Source organism: Pseudonaja textilis, chromosome 1 (genome assembly GCF_049901715.1).
Source record: "Pseudonaja textilis isolate UNSWEBS1 chromosome 1, rPseTex1.2, whole genome shotgun sequence".
Lineage (NCBI taxonomy): Eukaryota > Metazoa > Chordata > Lepidosauria > Squamata > Elapidae > Pseudonaja > Pseudonaja textilis.
In genome coordinates, this window is record NC_141990.1 from 55572535 (window position 1) to 55598650 (window position 26116).

The 26116-nt window shown below is 38.9% G+C and overlaps 1 protein-coding gene across 5 annotated transcripts in view; it reads right to left on the reverse strand.

Moving 5' to 3' along the window:
* The window catches only part of BABAM2 (BRISC and BRCA1 A complex member 2), a 147177-nt gene that overhangs the window by 101058 nt on the left and 20003 nt on the right, over nt 1-26116 (reverse strand). For all 5 annotated transcript variants that reach the window (XM_026695616.2, XM_087934895.1, XM_026695617.2 and 2 more), the window contains 2 exons: nt 20683-20877; nt 17840-17914 (listed from right to left, as the gene is read on the reverse strand). In XM_026695616.2, coding sequence (XP_026551401.1) covers nt 17840-17914; nt 20683-20877 — 270 coding nt within the window. The remainder of the gene's footprint in view (nt 1-17839; nt 17915-20682; nt 20878-26116) is intronic.

Below are 26116 nucleotides of genomic sequence, written 5' to 3' on the forward strand. Positions count from 1 at the left end.
ATTGGGATGTGGAGGTATGCCTCAGAGAGGTCTATAGAAGATAGCCAATCTCCTTGCCTGGTGCCCTGCAAAATGGATTGAAGGGTGTGCATTTTGAATTTGCGGAGGTATAGGAAGCGGTTGAGTCGTTTGAGGTCCAGGATAGCCCTCCATCCCCCCGAGGACTTGGGAACCACGAAGAGGTGGGAATAGAAACCCTGGCCTCGCTGAGAGGGAGGAACTGGCTGGATGGCCTGGATTGAGAGTAAGTGGTGGATGGCAGAATCCATTAATTTGTGTTTGGAGGGGTCCCTAGAGGGAGGAGATGACATGAAAAACTCGGGAGGTTGAGAGTTGAACTCCAGAGCAAGTCCAAACCTAATGGAGTCCCTGACCCATTTGTCGGAAGTAGTAGAATCCCACAGGTCGGCGAAATGTCTCAGCCGACCACCAATGGGGGGAAAGAGACAGGATCTATTTGGAGCGCCGGAAGGGTCTCCCCCCGGAACCTCTGAAGGGACGCTTAAATCCTCCGCCCCTCCTATTTCGATCGCTCGAGTCGGAACGATCCTGGGGATATGATGCTCTATACGAGGGAGGTCTCGGGTACCTGGGGGGGGGAAGAGGACTGGTAGAAGGACCAGGAGGACCCTCTTCGAAAGCGCTGAGGGGTTCAGGAGTCAGGCCTCCGAAAAAGAGGAGGGAGGAATTTCTTCTTTCCCCTAGTCTCGGCCAAGAGGGGGTCCAGGGCCGGCCCAAAAAGCTTCTCCCCCTTAATGGGGGCGGAGGCCAGCTTGACCTTGTTCTTCATGTCCGCCTGCCATGGTTTGAGCCAGAGCAGGCAGCGGGCAGTGACCTGAGACGCTAACGCCCGGGAGGAGAATTTAACCGAATGGTATGTGGCATCAGCTGAGAACTCTGCCGCCGCTGTGATTTTGGCTATGTCCTGAAGCGCATGTATATTGGATGGAGGGATGTGTGACTTCAGTTGACGGAGCCACCGGATAGAGGATCTGGTAAAGAAGGAGGCTGCAGTGGCCGATCTAATTGCCCAGGCGTCGGCTAGATGAGCCCGACGCAAGGCCAATTCAGACCTCCTATCCTCGGGTTTGAGGGCCTCCAGGGGGTCACTCGGGGAGGAGGAAGAGGCGAGACCAATAATGGGCTCGTCCACCTCCGGGGTATTGAGGAGGGAGCAGAAACTTGGTTCGAGGTTAAACAACCTCTTATCCTGTGTGGATGGGGGCGGAGGAGCTCCCGTAAAGCCCAGTTGGTTAGAAACCAGATCGTGGAAAATGGGAGGGGCGGGAATCACATCCTCGGCCACCACGGGCTGCTTGAACATTGCGTCCTCTGGTTTCTCCCCAGAGGAGAGGGGGGCCGGGGGGAGTTGAGTGGCCAGGCCCGAGGTTTTCTTGGCCTTGAACAAGATGGACTTGAACATGTGGGGCTTGAATAACCCCACAAAGGAAGGCTGATCGGGGGTAAGGCCCTCGTCCTCCGACAACTCTGCTTCCATCGGGTCTAAATCCGAAAAGGGTTCCCCATGGAAGGTGGATATCCATTCAAGGTCCTCCTCCTCCTCCCTGTATTGGTCTAAAATTTCCATTCCCTCCTCCGGTTCCCTTTCTGGAAGAGGGCTGGCCCCCCGGGAGGGTACCTGACCAGGAGTGGGGTCCGGGGTGAGCATGGACCTAGTTGGCACCGGCTCTTGTGCGGGAGCCGTCTGAGGAAGGCTTGGTCCGGCCATCTGCTGCATGCCTTGAGCTATCCCCTGTCAAATAGCCTGCTCCATCCAAATTCTCATGTACTCAGGCATCTCGATCGTGGGCGGGTCCTCCTGTCTTAGGCCAGCGGCCGTGGGAGTGAAGGTTGCTTCAGGCATCCGGCTGGTAGCTGGTCCAGGGGCGTGAGACTCCTGGGATGAGCTGTGCCTGGATAGCGGGGAACAAATTGGAGGGGGGGGTGCCTGGAAGTAGAAGGGGCGGCTGGGGGTGTTGGTTGAGTCACCCTAGAGCGCCTATCGAACTCCCTCTCTAGTGCCTTATGACGCCTTAAGGCGTCCCTTTGAGAGGCCTTAGAAGACTCCTGGGAGGTTTCCTTAGCCTGTCTGCGCACATGATGAGACTTAGATTTTGCCTTCAAAGAATGGCGGGAGTTACGATTATCATCTGCCATGGTGAAACAACAGAAGTATCAATATGAATATAATATAATATAATATAATATAATGAATATGAGTATGTATACAGGCGGTTGGCACGCCTAGGATACGACCTGGTAAGGCCGGGTATCCAGAAACTGGCCCGCGCCCCCTTTTGGAATTTGCAATGAATAATCTGAAAAATATGACCAAAAAAGGAAAAAAAAATTAAACTGCCACAGAAACAGACTTTTAATGTACAAATATATCCCACCGGGATAAGGATCCAGGAAAAACACACTGCAGGGGCAGTGATGGGAGGCTAAGTCTCTCTAAGCAAATCTGAGAGAGAATAAATGCCAATTGGATGAGATTGGATCACCAATGTAAAGAAATATGAAGATATTCTGTATTAGGGGGACTGAATAACAACCTGGCAGTTGGTAAAAGGAAGAAGAAGAAGCCAATTAGTCAAATCAACGCCAGCAATACAAGGCCTCAGGCAGCTTGCCCCCCCTCAGGGAGGGAGTGGCTGCTTTTCTACTTCCCCGCCCTGAGATCTGCTGCGGGAGCCAACACTTACACCAACAAGTAATAAAATAAAGTACAGTTTTTCCCCTTTTGAGGGGAGAGGAAGATAGATCAGCCCTACTAGGCCTGGGAGCCTAAGGCTAGGGCCAGCAGATTGTCGCAGCAATAGGAGGCCTGCAAATTGGCACCCGGCCACGGGGCGGCGCCCAAAATGGCGGCCGCCTGGAAATCGAAAGCAAAAAAGGAAGTGGGCGGCTCAGGGCGGATGCGTCCTGCAAGCCACGAGGGCGAGGACGCTGAAATCACCTCTGTCTGGGCGATTGGCATTAGTGGGGGGAAAACCAGAATAAAAGGCTCTGGACCTCTAGAGGCACAAGGACGGCAAGGCAGGAACGGAAAGAAAATAAACAGCAGAGGGGGGGGTCAGTGCTAAGCGCTGCTAAGCCACCCGCTCAGCCCCCTGGGGGTGAAAACGCACACCCCTAAGTCTCAAGAAACCCACAGATGCACAGAGGCTAAGGAAATAATAAACTGAAATCAAACCTGTAATTAAAATATTATCCTGCTTGAATCAGCCAAAGAGTGGGAAGCACAATCAAAACACACAGCCTAACTCTGCGAAGGCTGAGCATAAAACTGGGGAACGCTACAAGGGACCACGTGACAGAGGGCGGAGCGTTCCTCAGTAATTAAGCTCAGCCTACACAGACGCAGACTGGAGCACCTCCCACTCTCTGGATGATCCGAGCAGCTCGAGGGAGAAGGTTAGGTATTTCTCTATTATTCTTCTGCTAGCACATATAAAGTTTACTGAAAGCAGCTTTTGCTATTATTTGGCTTCACTGATCCAGTTTTTAATCTGATGGATGCTACTGTTTATTTTTCACTAGTTTATATTCCATAAGTGTTAATATTTAAATTATAATTGGACTTGCATTTTGTGAGCCTTCTTTGGTTCTATTTTTGGAACATAGATCATAATGTAAATCATAATAATATAAATTTTTGGCTTTAAAATCATGTAAACTGTCTCCAAAGCATTCAGAGAAGAAAAGTGAGCTACACATTTTTTACAATAAATAATATATTTTTTTTTAAAAAGAACTCGCTAATTTATGCATTAACATTCACTAATATCGATTGTATTTATTAGCATTATTTATATTGAGCACCAGTTTTAATTCTTTCTATAGCTGAAGACCTCAGAATACCGTTTACATTTTTGACTAGCTAAACAAATTAACAATAGAGTGTCTTTTATAAAGAAGAATTCCTGGCAAGTATTGATTCCCAAACACATTTAAAACAGAAAGCATAAACACACTGTTCTCTTGCATCCTACTACCTACTGTAACTAAGAACTGGGAACTTACTGGAACTGATAATTTATTATGAGTCAGAGTGTTAATGGCTAGTCCAACCAAAACATCTGCTCTACACTGTTACTACTATAATTCGTTTCCTTTTATGTTTGGAACAGAACCAAGTTGGACAATTAGACTTTTTTGTCTTTAAAAAAAACACAGAAGCCAAAAGGCTGAGTACAAAGAATGAACACTCATATAGGATAAGTTCTGGTAAGTTGCCCACCACTATAAAAACCTGTATGACTGTTGCCCCCAAAGTGCTTTTTCCAAAAGTCAACTGGACTTACTTGGGGTTTTTTTCCTTTGAAAAAAGGAAAAGTCTTCATGGATGAGAAGCAAAGGAAAAGAAAATCCAACTGCCTTTTGGAAAAGGCATCTTTGGGACAACCATAACCTGGATGATTGAGAATCTCCATAGACATCTGCATGACTGTTTTATATTCCAGTTCAATGTTTTGCCCAAACCACATATTTATCTGCTTATGGACTTAAATCACTAGAGACCCGAAACTAGGCTACAGCCAGAATTCTTCATCTACCCCCTGCTCAGCCAACACTATATCTTAGCAGAGGGATTATGATGCAAAGACAGGAGCAAAAACAGTATCAGACTGGAGAAGGGAATCTAACTGGGTCCAGGACTATACTATTGTAGCTAAAATGTATTTATATTCATAAACGTAAGCACTTTTGTAAACCATTTGACTCTGGAGAGAGAAAATCTTCAGTTCTATATAATGTTGACAATCCCACTACCCCAAAATGGCTCAAAATTGGGAGTCCTTCTACAGTCAAAACTCCTGCTTGGTGAGCAAGTAGCAGCTGGGACCAAGAAGCCCTTTATATAGCCCCTTTATGCCAGTTATGACTCTTCCTGGAACCGTAGGCTTTACTCAGTCAGTGAAGCCATCATCTCTCAGTTGGATTACTCCAATAAATTCTAATGCTTTTCAAGAGAATTTGCAGTGGGATACATTTTGTAGCTTCAAGTGATCAATAATATGATGGTTTAAGTAGTGATGAGCATGCCATGTAGCAGCTCTACTTTAACAGTTTGATTGGCTTCTAGTGCAAGTCAAAGAGCTGGTTATCATATTTAAAGCCTTTCAAGATTTAGAGTCTATGTACCTTTTTTCATATATCTGCCTGCTTGATACATTTGAGTAGCATATGCTCATTTCAGGTTCTCTCTCTTAGGGATTGCCATCCTTAGGGTTCTATAAAATAAGCTTCTTCATTCCCTCTCCTTTGGAAGGTCATGGATCCTAACGCAGAACGCTCCTTCTCTCCATAAAACCGTACTAAAATATTGACTATTCTCTCCAAGTTCTGGATGGCTCCCACTCTGCTGTTATTTAGAAAACCATGAAGACTCAGCTCTTCATCCAGATTTCCATCAAAGGAGAATGAGATCTCTTGCTTCATCATACTTGTCACTGTTTATTTCTTAGGTTTTATTGATATTATTGCAATTTGTTGTGAGCTACCCAGAGTTGAGCAGCATACAAGTTTAATAAATGATTATGATTTGTTGCATAGTCAGCCTGATGTTCAGATAGATTGGCAATTTATATACATCAAGTTCTTCCCAAGAACTTGAGATAGGCAATGTTTGATGTTGTTAAAGATATCGTCCCAAAATGTAAGTTGTTGTGAATAAAGCTGTCACTTGCAATAGGCTGATTTTATCAATGCTACTAAGAACATTCAAGTGGTGCTCCAGGTTGTTTTGGGATTGCACCTAAGGTACTTATTACTATTGACACCACCTTTGCTTTCTTTTGCCATAGTCATTCTATTTCTAGGATAAACAGGGAAGTTTACTAAGTAGTGAATTTGATGTTCTTACCAGAGAATAGAATGAAAATACAACAGAAAAATATTAAGAACTTGGGAAATGTGGTAAAATTAGGATGTAGAAATAAACTTTAGGATAGATATTAAACTAATTAGAATATGGAAGAGGAAGCACAGAAGCAGGGTTTAAGAAATTTTTAAAAGTGCAGTAAATGAATTATTTGGTAAGGATTTGGTGTTATCTGTATGAGTAAAATATGACTTTTGTAAAAGAAGTTGAAATAAATCTTCCTAGTCTGATTGAAAATCCAAGAGATTTGATTCCCTAATCCTCAACTTTGTTACCTGAGTTATATCTTAGGTGAGCTGATAAAAGTGGTTTTGGCTTTGGCATTATAGGTTTTTTAACTTTTGTCGGGAGATTTCAATATTCATGAGAAAAACCTCCTTAATGATTAAGCATAAGGCTACATGTCAATATTACTATCATAGAATGATATTCAATATCCAAAAATCTGACAGATACCCGTCCAAAAATTTTGCATACAATGAAGGAGACCCTTCAGTAGAAAATTGAAAGCAGAACAGCATATTTGGCCCAGGAAACTTGGGAATGAGAATCAGGAACAGAAACTTATAGTAACTGGTAAACTGAATCCTCAACAATCTGAGATGGTTATATCAACTGACAAATAGGTCTAGTATCTTTCAAAAAAGGGAGTTGGGTACATGAACATCAGGAAAAACTATAAATGTAGAACTTGACTGAACTGATCTGCAGGGATAATGTTCTGAGGTGCAAGAACCTCTGCAGATGCAAATCCAAACTATTAGTAAGTATTAGCAGGTGACCTTTAGCCTAAGGGTTGGAGAGGGCTAGAATGCTTGAATGCAAGATTCACTTTAAAGGAGCATTCTGAATAGCAGAGTCTACTTAAGGATGCAAAGGAATCCCAGGAATTTCAACTATGCTTTTCCAAAAGGCAACTGAACTGTTTTTCCCTTGAAGAAGGAGAAGAAGCTTCATTGATTCTGGCAGGATGGTGGGGCAATGGAAGGATTAGTTCGGACAGTATTAGGGGTGGTAGTGGAAAAATTATATTTCTTTACAGTCATCTGATCATTGGGACTTCCCTAATTATGACCTGGATGATTGAGAATCTCCACAGAATCCACAGGGAAAAAACCAATCACGGCCAGGTGGAAAATTACAGCTTCTGGACTAAGGAAGACCTATATCCCTGTATCAAGAATTACATGACAACTGACACTATGTAATAAATATTTATCAGTGCTTTCAAAAATCTACTCTTAAGATCTCCCCAGGCAGTAAAGATTAAACTTATATCTACCTATGGTAAATAATTTGTTTTTACAATATTGTCCTTGAGGCTTCAGTCAGGGTAAGAACAAAATAAAAATAAAAACCATAAAAATGAAATCCAGATAAATAATAGCACCTTTATCTCTAAGCAATCACTGTAGCGATCAAAGTTGACCTAAGGGGGATAAGCATGAACCATGCTAGTCATGTGTGATATGTATGGATCGCAGGACTCCTGCCAAGAATTATAGAAGCTCTAGATCTAGAAGATTCTAAACAGGCTATGGCTCAAGAGCAAAACTGAAGTTTATACATCACGAAAAAGAATTTCCCATTATTTCCATTATTCCTACATCATATGAACATAATGTATTTTTTCTTTGAGCCCTTAAGACAGGGAGTGATGTACTGTACACTACAGAGAAATTGCAGTAATTGGTGGCATAATAACTAAATACATAAGCAAGCAAGCACAAATTTTAAAACACACTGGATTATTTGTGACGTAGTGGGAAAATCATTATCTTCATAAGAAAAATCCATATTATTTCTTGAAGAACAATTTTATTAAAACATGCCAAAACAATAGTTCAAAACTGATACTCAGAATTATTGTAACCAACCGGATATTTTTAAAAAGGATAAATCCTCCAAATAATTGGAGTCTAATTACTGTATTTTCCACCACACAAACTCTTCAAATTCCCATTCATTAACTGTATATACTTTCAGAAAAGTGGGTGATTTTTTTGGTAGCATATAATCCCCACTGATGATTTCTATGATAACACCATAATATCAATTAACATTAATGTTATATGTTCAAATTTGTAATTAGTTGAACCAACATAGCACATTTGAGCTATCTAACAAAGCTCATCAACTTTTATCAGTTACAGATACATTTGCAGTATTTTAATTTGCCAAGTGGTAACAGCATACCTAAACAATTCAAAATCTAAAGGAAAAGAAAAACATTCATCTACAGATACTGAAATCTTGGTATCTAATAAAATCTGTACCAACATAAAGAGGGTGATCATTAAAAAGGAGCATAATGGATCTAAAAACATATCTCAAGAGGGAAAATGGAAATGTAAAAAAGGATTATAAACAGCGGATATAAAAGATGTATAAATTGAAAACTAACAGTACGTGTTAAAAAACAGGATCTAAAAGAAGGGTTGAAATCTAAAAATGAGAACTGGCAACATGCAAGGGAATATAGACAACATTATAGCATAGCATTTAGACTTGTTTAATGAGATGATAGGATAGATAAATTGATGAATAGACGGACAGACAGATGGATGGATATTATTTAGCCTATTCATTTTAAAGACTCTGAATGGTGAGTCACATTTTTTTTACTAATTTTTAATATCAAAATGAGGGATCATGACTATGTATAAATTTGGGGATTGACATATTCTAAATGCACATGCTAAATTCAAACTTATATTTATTTTATTTTTCAGCTGCTAAATCTAGTCACTTTTAAGAACATTTATTTCATGATATTTCACTAAAATAGTCTTTTCTATCAAAAACTAACAGTGCTGTAATACGTTTGCTGTCTCTTGCTTATCTGAATGTGGCCTCTCCCTCCTGGGAATCCATATAACATTTCATCATATGCCCCTGGCAGAAGCCATTCCAAGCCTTGTGGCATATATGTCATGCCAGCCTCTCATGCACCCTCCCTTGCTCAACAGCAGCCACTTCAAGCTTTGTTGTTCTTGTGCCACTCTATACTGGTCACTTGTACACCCTCATGCAACTTCCCCTCCCCTCCCCTGCCCAGCAACAGCCACTCAAGGACTCAATGCATTCACTGGACTCTTGAACCTGCCCTTGCCTTGTAGGAGTCACTCTAAGCCTTGCTGCATTTGCACCACAACATACTAACCCTTTCCTTACCCTACAGCAGCCATTTCCTGCCTGCATACAAGCCGCCAGAGTCTTGGAACTTCCTGCTAGCTTCTCCACTGACCTTTGCTGTTGGACACCAGCAGGAAGTTGTGGCGGGATCCTAACTTAACAACTTGAAAATCTTATTTAATCATTGCAATAGGTTTGGGATTGCCATTTGCTAATCATTGTGGTCACACGACTTTGTGCTTTGCCATTACATTGCTTCATGATGGAAGTTCAAAGTTCAAACCTTTATTGTCAATGCACAACATGTGTACAATGAAATGGAAATTTTGGTTCCAATTAACATTGAGAGACCACCTATATATGTAAATGGTTGCTAAACGTATGTGTGTGTGTGTGTGTGTACTCTATTCTATTCTATTCTATTCTATTCTATTCTATTCTATTCTATTCTATTCTATTCTATTCTATTCTAATTACATTATATAAAACAACATTTAGCAAAAAATTTCCAATCATACAAAAGACAAAGACATAACATTTTTGCCATTTATGATTTTTTAAAAGTCAATCAAAACTCTTAATGGTTTGGACAAATGATGCCCAGATTATTATTCCTACTCATTTTTCATCAGACAATATTTGCAAAAAATGTTTTGGATGCCCTAGGCTTAATATTGTTATTAGAAGTTATTCTGACAGAAATGTGCACTGTTCACTGATTAATCAGGCACAGCAATCACTACAAGCAAGAAATTAATGTTACTTGTTGTTACTTAAGGCAAGTTCATATGTTTTAAAAGTTTAAGTTTTTGTCTGAGCTTCAAGGACACAGTATATATATGATACTTTGCCCCATAAAATATGTGACTCCCTAATCAGTATGGACAATAGCTCCTGTATTCATTGCCTTTCTTGTTTAAAGAAAAAGTGAAGCAATTAGAAAACCACATTATTGGGAAGATTTGGCATCATTAAAGTGAACTAAGGAATTACAAATGATTTTGAGAATCAGTATTTCTATGCTGCAAAAATTTAAATTGAGATACCGTATCGTTACAATGACAAAAATATTGTATAGATTTCCTCAATGCTTTTCTTACACACTGTGACTGAAACTCCTAACTAGTGGGGATCCAGTTAAGGAAAGATGATAATGTCTACGAAACAATCTTCCATAGGTAAAGTTGTAATAGCTGAGCCACAGTTTATTACTGTGATAATTAGAAAACTTTTTAGAATATCATCTCAGTCATATATGTAGATAAACCTCTTCGTTCACATATCTTCCCATATTTATAACGTTCCAAAGGTATTAGCAGCATTTAATTTCAACTGTCTTTCGCCTTGTAAACTTTTATGCCTCAAGAAGCTGTTTGCAGTTGTACTTCAATATGTTTGTTCAGGCCATATTGTTGTTCTGTTGGTGGTAAATAACAATAGTACTTAGATTTATATGCTGTTTCCTGGTGCTTTACAACCCTCTCTAAATGGTTTACAGCAGGCGTCGCCAACCTTTTGGACCTCAGAAATCACCAAACTCATAATTTTAAATCCCAGGGACCACTAATTGGTTCTGTGGGCATGGCCTAATTTGTGGGTGTGGCTTGGTGGTCATGTGACTGGCTGGGCATAGCTTGTATGTATTATAAATATTTACATAAATATTGATTTTTTTAATAAAAAGAGCACCTTTTCTCAAAAATCAGGCAAAGCAGGCAGACAGATTGAGTTGCTCACAGAATCACAGATTCATTCAGAGATCTATCTACCTGCCATTGGCTAGCTCGGTCTGTCACATAAAATTTACTTGCCGTGAGTCTGCACGGAATAATAGAACCTTCAGTCCTAAGGGAGGTTCGACTGTGCTTAAAAGTAGAGCCGAAGATCTAAAGACTAGCTAGAAAGCAAGAAATCCAACCATTTCCTGCTTCCTAGCTAATCTAAATCTCCTGGCACAGCAGAACAGATGATGGTCAGAAAAAGGAAAAATAGCAATTTAGCAGGCAAGTTTACTGGATAAGGAGTGAGTGGGCGGGAGGGTTCCTGCAGGCCATGTGGGTGGCGCAGTCTTGTGTTTCTGCGCAGCCTGGATTAATTGCTTTGGGGGGGTGCTCTGGGGATGAGATTTCTGTGCAGCCCACCAAAATTTTCTCGCAGCCCACCGGTTAGCAACTGCTGGTTTACAGAGTCAACATATTGCCCCAAAAATCTGGGTCCTCATTTTACTGACTTCAGAAGGATGGCAGGCTGAGTCAACCTTGAACCTGGTGAGATTTGAACTGCCAAATTATCAGCAGCTGGCAGTCAACAGAACTAGCTTGCAGTACTGCATTCTAACCACTGCGCCACTACCAAAAATCAATCATCAGGACAGAATCAAAAAACTGAACAGAATCAATATTTTCCCTCTCCATTTAATACAACACAAGCCTCTTTCCAGACCTCTGGATACATAATGGGACTTAACAAGTCGAATGCGTTATGATCTAGTTTATTAAAACACAAAGTAGACACAAGTATAAATAGGTATTATGAGAATGATGATTTTAGTTGAAGTTAATGTTCTCTTGTAAAGTGCATTGGGAATGTTAAAACTGAAAAAAAACCCTTGATTTGGATCTTGTCCTGCAGTAATCTCCATTTGAGATAAAGCAACTCGTAGCCCTAGGGTTCCTTCAGACTGATGATTTATGTATCACCAGACAGGCATCAGTCAGCTAAGATGATTTTTCCCATCTATCTACAATTTTATACAAACTGAAAACACTTTTCAGTAGAACAGAAGAAATTTCCCAGCTCAAGTAATAAGAGCATTTTTGCGTAACTGAAATAGAGGAATGTAGAGATAACTTTGATGACAGAATGCAGGATTCATTAAGAAGGAGAAACAACAACATAGTCCTGGAAAAGGAAAAAGGAGACAAAGAAATTTAAAATAATCCCACCCTTTGGTATAAGAGGGGACAAAGGGAAACTCTGGCAGGCTTCCGAAATTTTGTTATTAAACCCTACAATAATAAAGAAGAGTTCCTGTAATCTTTGTAGTGTCAGTTTCCTGGCCTGGCCTACCCTGGAAGGCTGACAACTTGGTAACAGAAAAGTTCACGGATTGAGAGAAATTTAATTTGAACAACACTTGTTTTTCCATAAATTGAATTTCTGCTTTGTAACAAAATAGTTAGCAATTATTAGAATTTTATTGAAGCCTACACCCCACCCTATCAGTCCTTTTCCTATTCAAACTGTAAGAAAATGCTTTTTTTTTTCTTTTATTATAGTACTCGGCCTTCTTCTTTTTTTTAAACATCCCACTGCAGGATGATTCTCGTGTTTCTTATATGGCAACATTCTTAACCATATTCTTTTCCCAACAATAAGATGATAAAGTTCACCCAAAGACTGGGGAAGCAATAAATATTCTTCTATATGTGCTAAAATACAGGGCGCTGGATTTTATTATAAGATAGAAAAACCTGCCTATGGATTAGAGAACAAATGGAAGCATATGATGTTATCAAGAGAGTAAAAGAATTGAAATGGAAATGGGCTAGTCACTTAGCAAGAAGAACTGATGGCAGGTGGACCAAGGCAGCCACAAAATGGATCCCACAAAAGAGACCTAAACAAGATGGATCGATGACATCAGCAAATATTGCAGGCCCAATTGGTAAAAGCAAGCTCAGGACCATATTGATTAGAAACATGTGGACGAGGCCTTCATCCTGCAGTGGATAGACAATGGCTAAAATGACAGGGCACTGTTTATTTTTCAAATACCTACTTATTTTCAACAATAAAGTTGTCCATAAATTCTATTGATATTCCTTCATTTTCCCATAAATTATTATTGATGCACATCTTTACTAATTACGTACGCTTTATTTCTATAAGTTTTTATTATACATGAACAACAGGGGCTTTTTATTAAGATATGAGGAAAGAAACTAATGGCAGAAAGTGAAGAGGAACTAAAAAGCCTCTTGATACAGGTGAAGGAGGAGAGTGCAAAAGTTGGCTTGAAAATCAATATTAAGAAAACTAAGATCATGGCATCCAGCCTTCCCAATTCCTGGCAAGTAGATGGGAAAGAAATGGAGGTAGAGACAGATTTTATTTTCCTGGACTCTAAGATCATCACTGACGGGGACTACAGCCAGGAAATTAAAAGACACTTGCTCCTGGGGAGGGAAGCTATGGTAAATCGAGATAGCATACTAAAAAGCAGAGGCATCACCCTGCCAACAAAAGTGTGTATAGTCATGGCTATGGTTTTCCCAGTTGCAATGTATGGTTGTGAAAGTTGGACCATAAGGAAGGCTGAGCTCCAAATAATTGAGGCCTTTGAACTATGGTTCTGGAGAAGACTCCTGAGAGTCCCTTGGACTACAAGGTGATCAAATAGGTCATTCCTAGAGGAGATCAACCCTGACTTCTCTTTAGAAGGCCAGATCCTGAAGATGAAACTTAAATACCTTGGCCACCTAATGAGACGGAAGGACTCACTGGAGAAGAGCCTAATGCTGGGAACGGTTGAGGGCAAAAGAAGAATGGGACGACAGAGAATGAGTGGCTGGATGGAGTCGGCTTGACCTTAAATGGACACTGGGGAAGGGTAGAGGACAGGAAGGCCTGGAGGAACGTTATCCATGGGGTCGCAATGGGTTGGACACGACTTCGTGACTAACAACAAAGAAGCTAGACTGAAGAAAAATTCAGGCAAACAATGTTTTAAACATCTATCTGAACATCTATCCTATTTATAGTTTTCCTAGTTCTGAAGATGTACTAGTATTTGCCACTTGCCTGCTTAAAGATCATGACAGTAAAATCTGAACTTATGAGATAAAAGTGATAGGATAAAATGGAGATGGCTCTATTTGCTGCTTTCTATACTACATTGAATATCAAGTCCAAATGTCTCACCTAGGTCACTTTTCCACACATTTCATCACTCAAGTGACAACAGAAGAAAAGGCTTTTTCTTGCATGATACATATTATTATCATCTTAAAAAATCCAGCTACCTGTATATGGGTGAATGCTTCAAATGGGCTGACAGTTATATTTTTTCAGTCAATAGCAATAGCACTTAGACTTACATACCGCTTCACAGTGCTTTACAATCCTCTCTAAGCAGTTTCATGTCAGCATATTGCCCCCAACAATCTGGGTTCTCCTGTTACTGACCTCGGAAAGATGGAAGGTCAAGTCAACCAATACACATATTGACATACTTCATTTATTTATTTGCAATCTCCAGAAAACTGAACACTGATATTGTATCTCAGCTAAAAAGGAACTTTTTAACATAGAAAAGCATATTTTTAACATTTCAACGACATCTGGGAAGAAGCACTCTCTTCAATATATTAAAAGTCCACATCAGCCAGTCATGATTTTCTGACAGGTTCACTATTCCTTTCCTTTTCATTATTTTAAGACGCAGCTTTATATTTAAAAAGATAACATTTATTAACAATAATAATCACTAATACTTCTATATCAATTTTATATCATAATTGTTAGATTTTTTAATATTAACTTTTCTGTGATCAATCAGCTTAATATTTTAAAATTAGAATAATATAAATTTTAAAAAGTGTCTCTATAACTAACACATTGAAATAGAAGCAAGATTATGGGGTGGATATTTGGAATATTTATGCAAAACAATATAAGAATGATAATTTTGCAAGGATTATATTTCATTTTAGTTAAATTAAATGTTCCATAGGTGCCAACTGGAGATTTGGGAAGTTACTGTAATACCTATGACTGTATTGTGAACATAGTATGAAAAATATTATTTTTTTCCATTATAGTCTTAAAATATAAAACATAAATAATCTTGAGATTCCACTAAAATTAATTTATACAAAATGTTACACATAAAAACATGTATCTCTGCCAACTAGAAAGCCTGATGGTTTTAGATCTGGTAGATATTAATTTGCAATTGTAACAGATCCTCTTCAATTCAGACCATGTAAAACATATAATATTAAACTCACTCTCTCATACTACAGAATTTCCATTCGTAAACAAGATTCAAATATGTGACAATCCCTCAGCATAATGGTTTTCTTAATGACATGGATCACACCTGACTGTTTAATATTTCTAGCTAATTTCCAAAAATGTTAGAGGATCAAACACTGTTTCTAAGTCTGTTCATTTTTACCCCTGATAAACATCCTAGAAAATTAATATCTGTAAGCAAATGGTAGCAACATTAGCTTGCATTTAAAATTTGTTGAAGCTAATTCATTTTTTACAGATTTGGCTCACCAAGACAACAACAAACGTTCTAACAATGTGCACTTGCACCTACTTACTGATTTCAGAATGCAAAGGTTGGACAAGTACTGGACCACAGAAAGAAATAACCAATCAGTCCTAGGCGAAGTAATGTTTCATTTGAAATGAGCATAAATAAACTCAAATACTTTGGGCAAGTGATGAAAGAAATGCTGGACTATATATCAAGTATCATGCTTGGCAAGAATGGGGATAGTTAAAAAAAATAGAAAATAATGAATGAAGTGAATGGATGTTTTCCTGAAATGTCTCTAAGAGAGGTATGAGTTATTTATAGTTTTCCTAGTTCTGAAGATTCACTAGTATTTACCACTTGACAGGAAGCATTTGCCACAGACAGGAAGCAGCAGGTAAAGCTAGGCAGAATCACATCTGGTACCTGTATAATTAGCACAGGGCTCCCCCAAGACTGCGTGCTTTCTCCACTTCTCTTCTCCCTATACACCAATGACTGCATCTCAAACGATCCATCTGTTAAAATACTGAAGTTTGCAGATGATACAACAGTGAATGGTCTCATTCGAGAAAACGATGAATCCGCATACAGACAGATTGTACAACTTGCCTTGAGGTGCAACCTAAACAATCTGGAACTGAACACACTCAAAACCGTAGAAATGGTGGTAGACTTTAGAAGAAACCCTCCCATACTGCCACCTCTTACAATACCAGACAACACAGTATCAACAATAGAGATCTTCAAACTTCTAGGTTCTATCATATCACAAGACCTAAAATGGTCACCTAACATCAAAAAAGCACAACAAAGAATGTTATTTCTGCGCAAACTCAGAAAGCTCAAACTGCCTAAGGAGTTGCTGAGACAGTTCTATAGAGGAATTGAGTCATCTGCACCTCTATAACTGTCTGGTTTGGTTCTGCAACCCAACAGGACAGACACAGACTTCAGAGGATAATTAGGATTGCAGAAAAAACAAATACTACCATCCTACCTTCAATCGAGGACCTGTATAAAGCACGAGTCAAAAAAAGGGCCGTGAAAATATTTACAGACTCCTCTCAAACTGTTCCAACTCCTACCTAAAAACAACGCTACAGAGCACTGCATACTGGAACTACTAGACACAAGGACAGTTTTTTCCCCGAACACCATCACTCTGCTAAAAAAATAATTCCCTCAACACTGTCCAACTATTTACAAAGTCTGCACTACTATTAATCTTCTCATCACTCCTTACCACCCATCCCCTCCCACTTGTGATTGTAGGACTGTAACTTTGTTCCTTGTATCCTTACGATTTATATTGACTGTTTCCTAGTATGATTTGATTGCTTATTGTACCCTATGATTGTTATTAAGTGTTGTACCTTATGATTCTTGACTCTTGACAAACGTATCTTTTCTTTTATGTACGCTGAAAGCATTTGCACCAAGACAAATTCCCTATGTGTTCAATCACACTTGGCCAATAAAGAATTCTATTCTATTCTATTCATGAAAAGTAGAAGGAATAATGTTTGTCAAGAAAATTATAGTAGTGATAATTGAGGTAAATGTAAGACATAGCTAACTCAGTATATACACAGGTATGAGTTTCTGTAATACATTTTAGCAACACAATGTCCCTTCCCCTTACACACACACAACTATACACAGAACCCTACTGAATGGTACAGATTAATCAGTTTAAAAGAGCTTAATCTGGAAAAGTGGATGTAAAACTGCAACTTGTTAATAATAAAAAATAATATTTAATAAAATACTTCATCTTTCTCCTTCTATTACTTAGGATTTAGTTCCTAAAATATTGCTGATTCCTTGTATATTTATATTCTATTATTTATAATTAAATTTATACCATGCTGTTCTACTTATATTGGTAAAGACAGTTTATGCTGTTTTAGCATTTTCAAAGACATTCTTACTGTTTGGGTGTATAGATAGGTACACTGAGAAGTTACATACAGGAGATGTTATCTTTTCCTTTAGATATAGCCATGCTTTCCCTTCATATCAGCACATTTGACATAGCAGAATTTAATCCATACGTGAACACTATATATTCATTTTTCATTTCCCTAAAAAGAATTTAACAACCTCATAGCATCTATGTCTCTGGCTTGAATTCAACAACTTTCCTAACTACCAAAAAGTTCCTATGTGTACTTCCTCCTCAGTTAGCTTGTTAACTCACTGACAAAGTTTCAAAGGCTTAAACAGAATCATTTAAATCTATTTGTATATTAAATATCATGTTTAATAACTACTGAAGGATTTTTTTAGGGAAAGTTACACGTAATGCTTATCACTTATTCTGAAACTGAATTCAATTTTTGCAAGATAAGGCATCTGAAAATAAACAATGCAGACAAAAGAAAGATGCAGAAGTGTTGAACCAGTTTTATTAAATTTCAAAGAATGGGAGAAAAGTTTAAAAAAGAAGAAAGGTGGAAAGGAATTACAGAAAAAAACAGGAGGCATTGGAATTCATTTATTTTGAAGAAAGTGGTAGCTCAAATAATAAAGAATTATTTTACCTTGAGAAGGTAGGTAGGGATATTGCTGAAGTCCACTGGCAATTTCAGAAGGAACCGAGCTGAAAATTCACCAGTCTATTAATTTGAAAGAATAGAAAAAAGGACCTTAATATTCAATTGAGCACTTGCATTCCTAATAATCCAGAGACATAATTGAAATAGACTGAACTTTTAGAGTTGTGTAACACACTAAAAGCTAATCACACAACAGGCAAGGTGTCTGCAGGAAGTAGACGCCAATTATAGCAAGATTATCTCTTAATTATGTCATTCCCACATTCCAATTATAGTGATCATTATGTATGAACTCCTAAACTCGGGACTAATGGAATTCAGATCTTGTGGGGACTTTGTTTCCAGTTTCAGCAGATGTATCAGTACTACAAAGACACTTTTTTTTGAAAGAACCAAATAGTAACTGATGTAATTTAGAATGTAGAATAACAGAGTTGAAAGGGACTTTGGAGGTCTTCTAGTCCAACCCCCTGCCTAGGCAGGAAACCTTACGCCATTTCAGACAAATGGTTATCCAACACCTTTTTAAAAACTTCCAGTGTTGGAGCATTCTTAATTTCTGGAGGCAAGTTGTTCCACTGATTAATTGTTCTAATTGTCAGGAAATTTCTCCTTAGTTCTAAGTTGCTTCTCTCCTTGATTAGTTTCCACCCATTGCTTCTTGACGTGCTCTCAGGTGCTTTGGAGGGAGCTTGACTCCCTCTTCTTTGTGGCAGCCTCTGAGATATTGGAACACTGCTATCATGTCACAAGATTTAATTCCTGAAACCTCCTACGACTCATATGAATGACACTGAAAACTTTTGAGATTTTGCATTCCCCCCTTGAATTTTATGAGACTTCGTGAAAAAAATACCCTTGCAACCCTTGCGCTATTTCAACAATTTTTATTTAATTGTTCTAATTAAATTGAATCTCATATGCTACTATTTTATACAGGTTTTATAAAAGGATTAACTGATGAGGAGTCAGTTTTTTTAATCACTATATAAGGATCACCGCATTCACAGATTATTACACATTGTGAAGAAACAAGGGCGGATGATCAGCTCCATCATACAGCGAGACAATTCTATTGTTATATTATTTTGGAAAGACACCAGACACTTTTAGCCAAATCATTACCAATTTAGTCACACCAGGTGCTGCATATTATAATTCATTTAATTCATAACTTTGGCCATTCAACAAAAGAATCATTTAGACCAGACTGTACGCCCCTCAAGTTATGCAAGTCAGGAAGCAAACTCCACAAATCTGACTCAAAGTATACTTTACTGATGTATCGACCAGGGGTCCCCAACCCAACCCCTGGTCTGTGGCCCAGTGCAGGGCCGTAGCCCATTTGGAACCAGGCCATGGAAGTGATGGGCAAGCATGTGCGCAAAGCTGCATTTGTGAAAGCAGCGTGCATGAAACCATCCCCTCTCCCTCCCTACCCCACCACCAGCAGTCTGCCAGGCCAGAAAGGTTGGAGACCACTGATATAGACTATAGTAATACCATCTTGAAAGCCTAAACATTCCCTTTTATACTTCTAATACAGGTAGTCCTTGACACAATTGGGACCAGAATTTCCATCATTGTTGTCATAAGTCAAGACTCATTTTATGACAATTTTTACAGCTATCAGTAAGCGAATCATGAAGTCATTAAGCAAATCCAGCTTTCCCAACGGATTTTTTTTGGGGGGGGGCTGGAAATTGACAATAAAGGTACTAAATTGGGGAGGTGGTGTGATGGTCATCAGTTTTGGTACAGGTCATAAATCACTTTTTCTGAGGCCATGGTAACTTTAAAATATCATTAAACAAATGGTCCTAAGTTGAAGACAACCTGTATTCTAATGAATTAGGCAGGAGTCAACATTTTTTCCTCTGTCACAGGATAATGACTTTGTGTGGAACCTTAAATTATGCAGATATGCATAAGCTTACCATGTTAAAAATACTACTTTAAATTTAACTGTTTAATAATTTATTTCTAATAATTTTTATTTTATTTTTATTTAAAATTGTTTTATTGAATATGCAGCAAAAATTTAATTATTAAACATAAATCATATATAAATATAATAAAATCATTTTATCCATTGTAGCAGTCCACAATTTGATACATCATTTTAAGGAGTTACTGAACCAGAAATTGAGAATTCTGATCTTATCTACTTACTGAAACTAGAGTCCCTCTGTGAGTGAGATGGACAGTTTCTAAATTTAATAAATAAACAAACAGATTTCTGTTCTGTTTAAATTTCTGCTTACAATAAATAAATAAATAAATACCCAGAATCATTTTCAATTATTTTATTCTTACATGCTGTATGCTATTTCACAATGGTATACAGCACGTTACTATGCAATCTGCAACTCATTCAGACAATTCTCCTACGAATTACCCTGAAAACTGGAGGGCAGCATCTGAATAGCAGGTATTGTTGCTACTTTTTAAACTGTCTCTTTTATTGGAAAGAGAAGGAAGCATTTCCAGCTAGGAACTCTTACATTTTATTTAAACTTGCAAAATGTATTTAATTAGAATAAAAATACTTATTAAATGGTAAGATCAGTGAGAAGTCAGTGCTTTACTGCATTCATAATCTTCAATTTCACATAACTGTTAGCCATAGTTGTTTACCTAGGCAACAAGTTCAAACAAGGTAATGTAATAAAATTGCTAAACAGCAGGAAGGGAGAAAAGAAACAACGGTAAAATGAGGACATCTATTTTAAGAAATACACACCTAGGACAAACATCTCCTCCAAATCAGGTTATAGTTACTATGGAAAGGAATCTCTAGTACTACTCTTCTGTTATTGTACTCTTACCCAGTTGTTCTTTTTGCCAGCATAAATTTCCATGTTCTCTCCATACTGAGGTTCTTCAAGTAATGTCTGATATTCAAACATGAGCCGGGAGCTCTCACGTAATCTGCTGCATTGAAACTGGTGATACTGTTGTACAAGTTCCTTTACAACAAGCAGGAGGCATTCAGGATTTGAAGGATTCCAGCAGGCCAAATTCTGTTCAATCAAGAGACAAGTTAACACAAGAATCATGAAATGTAATTGTATTTGCATTGTCCAAAGTGAGCTTTGGACCACTGATCAACTTGAATGCTCTTTTATTTGCTAGAGAATCAATATAATTGTTATCACTGAAACTGATGGATCTTTCAGTTGTGGTACACTAGGTAAAAAAAATAAAAATAAAAACACTGAGCCTTGGCAATATTTTCCTTCTCTTTTGGTGAAGAAATACAAGCACAACAGGGGGGAAAAGTGACACACCTAGTATTTTAAATTCTCTGACACAGATTTGTGCTCAGCCTAACTTGGGCCATCAAATTCTCTCAACAAACTGAGATAGGATTTATACTGCATCCTCCTTGAAGGTTAGAATATTAGCAGATCCTATATATAAGAAATTCAAAACCATTAGATTTTCCTTTTTTTACTCCTGTGCTGTCAGTGCACCGGAATGGATGCCAATCTCCTCTGAGAAAGTGAAGCAGTCCTCACTTATCTTTGTTACTAGCTACATCAGTGTAAGAACCCACTCTTATATTTCTCTATTCAAAATTTTGGTAGAGGGGGAAAAATTTAAAGCGGGAAAATATGGGGAATATCAAGGCAAACAAGGCTATATATTGTGACATATCTATAGATTTCTTATTCTTTGTATCTGGTCACAGATATACATCATTTAACCCAGTAAATTCAGATCATCTAGCCCATTATTTGCTCCCATAATCTAATAATATATAAAAGACTACTCTTTTTATAAATTTGGAAGGTGCACAAAAAGGTAGAAACCTATGCAATGCACTGTCAGTTTGATTCACAGATAGAACTCAAGTTACAATCTCATACTCACAATCATTCAAAATTACGACAGTGCTGAACAAGGGGGACTTATGATCACACCATGAAATTGTGGCCATTGCAGTGGTCCAATAGTCATGCGATTGCTATCTGGGTACTTAGATGCCCAGTTCACAATATATCACAGTGAGCTGGCCACACAATCGCTATTTGAAACTTTCCACAAGCAAAGTCAATGGGGAAATCAGCAGATAAAGTTGCAAGACATTCCCATAAGTTGCTCCTCTCCTTTTTCACCTGGGGAGCCCCACTACAGAAATTTTGGTCCCACTTCCCATCATAACTCAAGGCCAACTGTATGGACCATTTTGATCCTTACCTTTGGAGTACTCAACCGCAACATAACTTCTTAACATAAAAAAATAAGATTTTACAATACTCTCAACTGAAATTCAAGTGGCTGCTTGCTTTGGCCAGCTACTGAACTGGAAAAGCTATCACCAGTGTCTTTATTTAAAGGCCAGTGAAGCAATAGCTTTGATGAAGATCAGCCTCATGGTATTTCCTGTAATACCCTCAAAAGTGTTTCAATCAAAACAAAGATTCCCTTCTATCACCACCAACACCCTATAATGTTCTTTTATTTAACTAACTCCTGAACCAAATAAACTTATTCTCTGTCCTCTGTTGTCTATTTTCATCCTATCAATTAACTCTAGCTGAATTCTGTCAGCTGTTTTTCACTTTGTCAACAAATTCTACCCATAATTATATAGGCCGTTTTGTGCTATCATTTATTTCTCAATCTTTTTTTTTAAATCCAAGGAACACAATCTAAGATCCCAAAGATCTCAAACTATCTATAAATGCTTTTTCAGCTATCTAAAACTTACAAACTTTGATTTTCTAATACACGGGGGTGTGTGTGTGTGTTGTCCCCACAACTATATTTAATTTCACTCACCTGTAAATATAAATGATTTATACGAAATTTAAGTTTTTGTTCTATCTCAATTCATTCCTTTTACAAAATGTGGATTTTGGAGGTTAAGAATCTTTGTCTAGAAAAATCTTGTGCATTCCAGTTTTACACATGTATTTGTGAGATATTTAACTTACATATGGACTTTGGATATTTGTACCTTGAACAGCTGGGAAAGTACAAATGATTTGGTATCTGATATATATTGAATTAAGATTAAACTCATTATCAATCATCTATTATTAGACTTGTAAAATAGTTTAACAGAAAAGTTTTCCACCTTTCTGAAGTATAGACGGTGTTCTTTTTTTAAAAAAAACCCTTGCATTACACAATTAGAATCAAGATATGCATGCTTCCATTTATTTTATCAGGTTTTAAGTAAATACCTTTTCATCTGTTCTGAAAAGCTGAAAGCTTAACATTCATGCCTGCTGACATTCACACTCAATAAGAAATGGAAATAACCTTTCTCCCATAATTATCTTATGTATTATGTCACTTTTGTTAAAGATGTTAGTAAAGATTTTACTAACTATTCTATACAATAAAATAATTTTTCCCAAGTATTATTGAGCTTGAGGAACTTCACTCACATGACATTAAATAAACAAAAGAAAAATCTGAGTCATTTAGTCACCTGAAATGACTTCTTTGTTCTTCTCAAGAAGTTTTAAATGTTGTATGAAAGCTGAATTTTGTCAGATTCATTAAATTTAGACATGACCAATTTTAACTAAATTTACTTCTAAAGCCAAATAGATGTTTAAATCTCTTTCCCCTCCCCAAATCCTTAGCAGAAAAGTCACAACAAAAATTTAACAAGTGGCAAATTATCCAGGGCAATTTAATATATCCATTCTATGTTAACACAGTCATAAAACCTGCAACAGATAGAATCAATTTTTAAACTTTTTCTCTAGAGATATTTTTATTCCCCATAAATACTCACGTATTATTGAGCTGCAGGAAGGTATATTACTTAAGCTAACTTTTCAAAATATTTTCTGCCTTTATCATTTTTCTCCAAGCTTTGTATAGAAGCCTTACATGTCAACGTTGTGGGCCACAAAATACTTTCCACATTTTATTTTGTTAAACAAATCCTTAAAATATATATTCTTAATTACTTATACTAGAATTCTGTAGCAGAAGTCAATATTAAGATACAGTTCTGCCAAATCAGTATTCCAGCTAGATGAGTAAACCCACTTGTATTAGAGATCATTCTCATATCTTAATCATAGAAAAATATGGTATCACTGATTGTGTGGCACCACAAGGATATGGCAATATAACTGGCAGAAGCATCATGCAGATGACTACCTTATTTCCTGGCACGTTTCAGGCAGTATGATGGAAGACAGTTTTCTTGTCTTTACCACATGCCTTCAAACGAGTATACTTCCAGGAAGTAATCTGTACACACGATTTTATAAGTTAATATTAAAGAAAGACAATGCATTCGCAACTTGGGCAAAAAAGAAAAGGATCACACAGTGCAGGGAACAGTTTATTAATTTGTGTAATTTTTTCATTTTAAATGCTGCACATATTGTTTCATTCAAATATTTTGTAATGTAAGATCACCCCCATTTCTTCTAGTGCCAGAGCTGTGTGGGCTGGGCAGAGCTGGGAAAGCAAGCCGAGGGTGCGCGCCCACCTGCCAAGCGAAAGAGCCGGGCCGACCCAAGCTTGGCTTCCTTCCCAAGTCCCTCCAGCCCGAACCCGAAGGGGCCACCAGGAGAGGCTGCCCGAGGCAGTGATAGCGCTCACCCATCCGTGGACAGGGAGGCAAGGCGACGGCCTGCGCCGCGTCCTCCTTCGAGCTGAGCCCTGCCGAGTCAGCGCCTCTGCCTGATGCCCGTTCCACTGCAGCGTTTGGAGCTACCGGCGCATTTGGAGATGCGTGGGGATGGGGATGGGATGGGCAAGGGGTGGAAAGGATGGGGAGCTTCGGGCTCTCTCTGATGGCCAGGGAAGCAGCGCTGCCATCACCTCGCCTCCCTGTCCGTGGACGGGTAGGTGCTATCACTGCCTTGGGCAGCCTCTCCCGGTGGCACCTTCGGGTTCGCACTGGAGGGACTTGGGAAGGAAGCCAAACTCAGGTCGGCCCAGCTCTTTTGCTTGGCAGGCAGGCGCGCATCCGTGGCTCACTTTCCTGGCTTTGCTCAGCCTGCACGGCTCTGCACGGCTCTGGAGCAGCCCTGGCGGGATAAGTGGAGGGTCTGGCGGGGAGGCGCTCGCTGCCTTGGTGAGAGCTCTGCTGCCGGGCAGGAGGGCCCGCCTGTCAGCTGTGCTGGGCGCCCCAGGTGAAGCTCTTCGTGCTCTGCCCGGTGCCAGGCAGGGATGGCAGCTGGGCGCTTCTCCCGAGCTGGGCCGATCCTGCGCTGCGGCCCCGGGAGATTCGCCTCCCCATGTGGGGTTGGGCTGCCCTCTCGGGCAGGGGAGGTTTTGTTGTAGTTGGGCGTCATTTTTAAAATAATTGGCTTTACCTTCGAAAGCAAAGGGAAGGCGGCAGGAGCGCCTGAAGCCGAGTATCTCCGCCGGGCTCCGGTTGCAGGGAGGAGCCCTGGCTGGCCGCACGTGGCTGTGCCAAACACCACGGTGTTGCTCTAAATGCCACAGCAGCAAGGGAGAAGGGAAAGCAATGGTGACGGAAGGTGTCCCGATACGAAGTGCCCCACCAACGCCGAGGTCAACATCCAAGCTGTTGCCGCTTGCCCACCCGAGGATGCAAGGGGGGGAATTAAGTCACCCCCGAAAAGATGGCCTAGCGTTTCTTCAGGGACCAGAAAAAAATAAGGCCCGGCCTTATTTTGTGAGAAACACGGTAGGATAATATTTCTATGGTATGACCAGTTTCTACAACTAAGAAAAGTCAGAATAAGAAGCAAGTTAGACTTGTCAATAAGAGAATAAGCAAATAGTTTCTTAATTAAATGGAGCTTGTTTTTCTTAAGAATGTGCTTAAGCATCCAGGTTGCTGGAATATCTTCCAGAAACGTGACTTTGAAGAAGACAGCTTGCTACTGTTTTTCCTGGCTACACTACAGAAAACAGCAAGATCTTCAGTTAGTGTACTTTCATATTTTTAGGAGGAAGAATTAAGTGCAGTAATTGACAAGGAAAATAAATGTCAAGAAATACAAGATATCAAGCCCTTCAGAGTGACTAATATTAAAGTAGAGCTTATCTTCACTGATTAAAAAAAGGGTACAATTTCAGTATGCCAGTAAAATACAAAATTATTTGTGAGCTTAGGCTATAAAAGTTTTATTTAAATATTATGAAGTACTACTACTACACATAAAAAAACACACAAACTTAACTTTAGTCATCATTAACATTTTCAGCTACATTCAATTGTCTCCATTTTTTCCACCTGTGTCTAGTGCACAAGTGTCCAAGTTTATTCACATTTTAAAAGTATACACTTAAAATATCTTAGGGATT